The sequence below is a fragment of the Polyodon spathula genome, chromosome 24, assembly GCF_017654505.1.
Source record: "Polyodon spathula isolate WHYD16114869_AA chromosome 24, ASM1765450v1, whole genome shotgun sequence".
In the NCBI taxonomy this organism is placed as follows: Eukaryota; Metazoa; Chordata; class Actinopteri; order Acipenseriformes; family Polyodontidae; genus Polyodon; species Polyodon spathula.
Window position 1 is genome coordinate 21,026,151 of NC_054557.1, and position 6,670 is coordinate 21,032,820.

At 33.2% G+C, this 6,670-nt stretch overlaps 1 protein-coding gene across 2 annotated transcripts; it reads left to right on the forward strand.

The window, feature by feature from the left end:
* The first annotated feature begins 224 nt into the window (after positions 1-224).
* Positions 225-6,458, forward strand: LOC121298745 (prostaglandin E synthase-like). 2 transcript variants are annotated; one of them, XM_041225962.1, is made up of 4 exons: positions 225-259; positions 3,737-3,881; positions 4,712-4,794; positions 5,639-6,458. In XM_041225962.1, exons 2-4 carry the CDS (start codon positions 3,759-3,761, stop codon positions 5,886-5,888), a joined length of 456 nt encoding a protein of 151 aa, XP_041081896.1. In that variant the 5' UTR covers positions 225-259; positions 3,737-3,758; the 3' UTR covers positions 5,889-6,458. The 2 variants fall into 2 exon arrangements, with proteins under 2 accessions (XP_041081896.1, XP_041081894.1); XM_041225960.1 differs by lacking the exon at positions 225-259 and having other exon boundaries at positions 3,647-3,881.
* The last annotated feature ends 212 nt before the right edge of the window (positions 6,459-6,670 follow it).

Sequence of the window (6,670 nt, forward strand, 5' to 3'; positions counted from 1 at the left end):
TTAAATGAATAGATAATAATATAGGCCACCTCAGTACAAAGACCACCTCACATTTAAGGACATTTTTTACAGTCATGATTAGCTCCTATTGCCAACAATTTAAAGCCATCTTTAATATTAAGACCTCCCTTGCATTCAGTGTATACCTTACTAAGGCAAGGCTGTTACCCCTTACTAAGACAAGACTGTCTGACTTCAGCAGTGAGGTGATAACGACAACAACAGCACTAGTACTACTATCACTGTTTCAGTAGCCTACATTAATATACTTATTCACAGCTATGGCTCTCGCACTTGATAAAGGTAACCTTCATTTCATTCATTCAGTCTTCTGTATCTGTGGTTAAATTGACTGTGCTCTGGAGTGCATGTGTATTTTAAATGTAACACGTTTCAAATGTATGATCCATACATATGTTATTGGTATTTGTAAAATACCTGTATAGGTTTTTAGTATAGTGCAATAACAAATAATAACATTTATAGTGGGTAGATAAAGGTAGATAGATAGATGGGTAGATAGATAGATAGATAGATGTATTTTGTATGTAGCCTATTTAATTTATAACTGTAAATGATTATTATTATTATTATTATTATTATTATTATTATTATTATTATTATTATTATTATTATTATTATTATTATGTTTACTACTACCACATAATAGATGTATGAAAGGCAAGACATTTTCATTCATGAGTTCATTACGTGATTTAACTTCCTGTCTCGCCTATATTCAATTTCAAACAAACTTGTCTGTGACTGTATCATTGCCTACAAGTCTGATCTTGTATTTGCAGGCTGGTATTTTGCATTGAATCATACAATATGCTTTTTCTTTTTTTTTTTAAGCAGTTTCAAATGGCTCCAAAAACAAGTTGGTGCACAATAAATTGATCAAGATAAATGGAAGTTTCCTTCCTATTAAACATTAACTATATATATATATATATATATATATATATATATATATATATATATATATATATATATATATATATATATATCGAACATGCTCCTATTGTAGACCAATTCTGTTTTTGCTGAAAATTTGCTGCCTAATATAGCTGAGAATTGAGCTTTCATTAGGATGTTCTGACCAGCGTCAGTTAGCTAACCAATTCTTAAAAAACAGATACTGACTATTTGGTTTGTTGACTTGATCTTAGTTCATTTCTTTGCAGTTCTAGGTTTTTAAGCTCATTCTCTGATATGTTTATATGCCTTGCTGTATTACTAGGGTTTTGTAGCAGGTTTTCAACAGTGGGAGCTGGATCAGGTGTTGTAGGCGAGGATGGAAAAATTTACATACTCCGGTATTGATACGTGCCCAAATAAATCAAAATTTAGGTAGTTTGTCATGTTGTCAAAAAAGCCGGATTGATTTTAAATTTGGTTCACAGTTGGTGCTGAGACGTCTGTTAGAGCCGCTCAAACTGGAAGCTGATTGGCTGATGATACTGAGGTGGAAGCTGGTTGGCTGATGATATTGAGCTGGAAGCTGATTGGCTGATGATACTGAATTGTTTTCTAATTTATATAATTGTTTTAAATCTTGCGATAGCCTAGTTTTTCTAGGTGTTTTTACTTTTTTTTTTCACTGTTTGTTTGTAGTAACAATGATCTACCTTATTGTTAATTACAGTGTTGTTGTTTTTTTTTTCCTTTAGACTTGTGATTTCCATATTTTTTCCTGTTCTTAGTCATTAAACTTTGGATTGATTTATATGTAGGGATAACTTAATACATTTAAGTTTCAAATACATTCTGTGTGTTTAATATATTTGTCTTATTTCAAGATTATTATTATTATTACCTTTTATATTATTATTTTTTTAATGTATGAAAACCGATTGAAAAAAAGACATGACGGCTGACATTCCTGACTTTAGTAATAAAGTAATCGAACAATTTGATGTGTGATGTATGACTTCATTTCCATACTTTGATGGCAAACGTTGGGTAAATGCCTTAGGATGTCGATGGGAAAAGCAAGCGAAAACTACAAAATTGCTGTGAACATTTACTGTGGTAAACTTCAACAGGGATAGCCACTGACTTCTTCTGCACGTTAGCTTCTATCCTAGAAGCTAACCAAATAAAACGAGGAACAAAAATCAAATTGCAGAATAAAAGGAAGGATAAAGAACAATGAACAAGATGAAAACTCTCTAATTATTACAGAGATAACTGTCGCTAACCATCGACTATTACTAGGGATAACAGGTCTACCAAAAGCCCCATCTGATTTACCATGATAAGACATCACAGAGCAAACTTTTTGTATCGCTCCCAACAAGAAACAGATCCACCGGAAAGTGCTTCTACCACTGAGGCTGGCCCCTGGACCCCACCCCCTCACCTGCATCTGAGGTGTGAGCACCCACAAATTATGGCTACCAGCAGCCACTGCAGTGGGATAGTATTGTATTAAGCCACACAGACCATTGCACTGCTAGGAACTGTAACCAAATTATTTTAATAGTGTTTGTACACATTAAGCCTGACCAAACATGAAACGGTACATTAGTGTGGACGCTTTGAGCTGGATTAATTAAATTTTTTTTGAGTATGGTTCATGAGACCGGTTATGTAGTGTGGACAGGGCCTTAGCAATCAAACAAATGCTGTACTACTATTATGACTTCCGGTAGACTTTTGCGATATCATAGTTTATTTGATTACATGTTGATTACATGTTAAACAAAAGATGCAATTATGTTCATATATAACACCGTGTAACAATATAACACCGTGTTTTTTTTTTTTTTTTTTTTTTATTTTTTTTTTTGTTCCTGGGTAGTAAGTGTTATTTCCTAATTGCTTGTGCCTCAAAAGTATAGAAAATGGCTATTATTCCCCACAAACTTTGCTTTTGTGACCAGGACAGTGATATTTCAAAATATCACTATTTCCAATGGGGAAACGGGCAAATGTGTGTCTTTTCGTTCACATAAAGTCAGAAAAAAAACAACATATGAATCCAAATTAACATGTATTTATACTAAAGTAATACAAAAATGACTACAAAAGATTTAGAAGTGAGTAGTTTTTCGAGATTTACGATTATATATATATATATATATATATATATATATATATATATATATATATATATATATATATATATATATATATATATATATATATAATAATTTAATTAGGATTGAGACATAATTTATATATATATATATATATATATATATATATATATATAATATATATATATATATATATATATATATATATATATATATATATATAAATTATGTCTCAATCCTAAAATTCATGTATACATGTAGGTCTATAGTATGGTCATATTATTTGAATATAATTAGTAAAGCTTCTCAAAGTACGTTTTTAAAAAGAACATTTCATTATAGTAAAACAACTGGAGTTAATAGCAAATACTGTTCTACTATTCATCTAACTTTAGGGTATTTTGTAATTTTCCAGGAAGTTCTAATGATGTTACATTTGTAACTAATCTCTCAGTTATTAGATTCCAGTTTGGTTTGGTTTTATTTCAGTAAAAACATAGCCTGCAGCTGAATGTGTTTTGGCATGACATTTCCGAGAGAAAGTTATCAAATATTGGCACACGGCCTGTGGTGTATAAAAGGAGGCACGGACGACAGTAATTTAGACTCTTGGTTTTGCTGAGAAGAGAGAACTAAACTGGTACAGCAGCTCACACACTTTCACTGTAACTATCACTGTTTCAGTAGCCTACATTAATATACTTATTCACAGCTATGGCTCTCGCACTTGACTTAAACAACGAGGTATTCAGCTCCTTCTTATTTTACGCGACTCTGCTTCTACTCAAGATGTACGCAGTGGCAATCCTAACTGGACAGCTCCGTTTGCGCAGAAAGGTAACCTTCATTTCATTCATTCAGTCTTCTGTATCTGTGGTTAAATTGACTGTGCTCTGGAGTGCATGTGTATTTTAAATGTAACACGTTTCAAATGTATGATCCATACATATGTTATTGGTATTTGTAAAATAGCTGTATAGGTTTTTGATATAGTGCAATAACAAATAATAACATTTATAGTGGGTAGATAAAGATAGATAGATAGATAGATAGACAGATAGATAGATAGATAGATAGATAGATAGATAGATAGATAGATAGATAGATAGATAGATAGATAGATAGATAGATAGATAGATAGATAGATAGATAGATAGATAGATAGATAGATAGATAGACAGATAGATAGATAGATAGATAGATAGATAGATAGATAGATTCTATCTATCTCATAAAACATACTTCGGATAAATGAAATATTGACATTGATACTAATAATATTAATAATGATATTATGTTATATGACTACTTCCTACTACTCCTAATAATAATAATAATAATAATAATAATAATAATAATAATAATAATAATAATAATAATAATAATAATGCATCTATGTATCTATAAATGTCCATATCACAACATTAATTCCAATTATCTATCAAAATATCTGTGTGCGCATTTTATATGCATAGGCGCTATGTTACTAATCTGGTTCTGCAGTGTAAAGTTACACCAACAGTACTTTATTCCACGCACTCGAGAATTGTGTGTATTACAGAAATGTACGCTGAGTCTGGAGATGGCTGTTGCTATGAAATGGAAGCCCATGAGAACCAACTAGCGCATCTTGGACTGCATTTAACCACCTGTCTCACCTCCTTTAGGCTTTTGCTAACCCGGAGGATTCGCTGCGTCACGGGGGGTTGAAATTCTGCCGCGAGGATGCTGATGTGGAGCGCTGCAGGAGGTATAATCAGTATAATCAACTGCCTTGGTGCCAGGAAAAATCTGTTAATTGCCCCTAAAGACAAATGTTTCTCAGAAAGTTGATCCACCTATAGTAGGATTAATTTGTACTGTACAAAGTGACATTATCACAAGTGATATACATTATTTGGAAGCACGTTATAATAAGAACCAGTAATAAATACATTATTAATCATTTATAGACTACGTAGTATATAACCCCTATGAACAAACAGGTTATACATATTTATAAAGCAACATATTAGTGCTAATAAACATTTTATTAATGCTACCAATTATTTTAACATTTTGATTTTTGTGGATTAAAATCAGTACAGACTAAATATATATTTTTAATTCTGGGGAAAGAGAAAACACTTGTTATATTTAGTCTAGCAATAGAAAAAAACTAAGGTAGCAATTTCTAACAGAGAATAAAAAAGTCCTCTGCACTATCCTACTCTAGTAGAGTAATTACTGGTTGCAGTGGTTGGGTGCTTATTATCCATAATGATAATAATACAGTTGGTAGGAAACTGGATAGCTGTGTCTTCCTGCCTTCATAAGTGTGTTGTCTCAACAAGCCACAAACCAGAGCTTGTCACAGAGATAGAACAAGCCTGCACTGGATCGTGGCTACATTTTCTTCTACTGACATCATCTATTGCAAAATACTGTACCACCCTATAGCCCAAGAAACACCATACAACATATATCATACCATGTTTTAAACATAGATCATACCAACTTTTCAAGCAACTCATGATGCATTGTGTGCCTTATAACAATATCAAGATGTCAGCATGCAATATTAACCTTGTCTCTGTCTTCTTCTTTTCTCTTAGGGTTCATCACAATGATATGGAGTGTATCTACCCTTTCCTGTTCATCGGGGCCCTGTACTGCATGCTTGACCCCAGCCCATCCATCGCCAGGCTTCACTTCCGCATCTTCTTCCTGGCTAGACTGGTCCACACTGTGGCTTACCTGTTCGCTCTAAAAGCCCCTACCCGCTCTTTAGCCTACACTGTTGGGCAAATCCCCTGCTTCTCAATGGCCTTCAAGATTGTGGTCAACATCGCCTCCTACTGGTGAAGAACCCGTAGGAGCACAATCATGGTTTCAACCATTCCATTCATGGCAGTCCTTTTTGGGCTATTTGGTTTTGCTCTGCTGTAGTTTTAAGATGGAGAGGAGCTAGTCTTGAACTAGCAAGCTTATTTAAAGTGCATCCAGGAGAGAGCAAACAGGGCAGGCTGTCCCGCTGAAGTCCATTTTCAAGACTTCTGAATTAAACTTCCATTGGTAGATTGGTTCTACAGGGTGGTAATATACATAACAAAAGAATCACAAAGGGATGTAATACATATCATATCATATGACATCATACCATCAGATAGACAGTATGCTATCATTTTAGGACCACTGTTGGTACTGTGTACAAATTGTGAAGAAATGCTGTGGTTAGCTAGTGGCCCTGATTTTAATGTACTGAATTCATTCCAGTTAAAATGTCCCTGTTTGGGTTCATTCTACAGTAAATTAATATGTAAATAATACTTACAAAAGCCGTGGTGATTGTCAATATCTATTAATGCATTACTGTGTTTTGTATGTATGAATAATGTTTGAATGTGTATTTAAATAAATTAATGTTTTTGCTAAGTTGCTTGATTTGTAGTTTTTATTGTGTTTTTGCTCACCTTCTGCACAGGAAAGCAGTTTCTACTTCTTCAGTGTTTGTAATGTCTTTACATTACACATGGAAGTACAAAATACAAGCAGGGAACCGGAAGACAGTTAATAGATGAAAAGGCAGAATATATAATACTGTTCATGCTGATAAGAGTTAAGAAATAAATTATTCCAGCTACAGT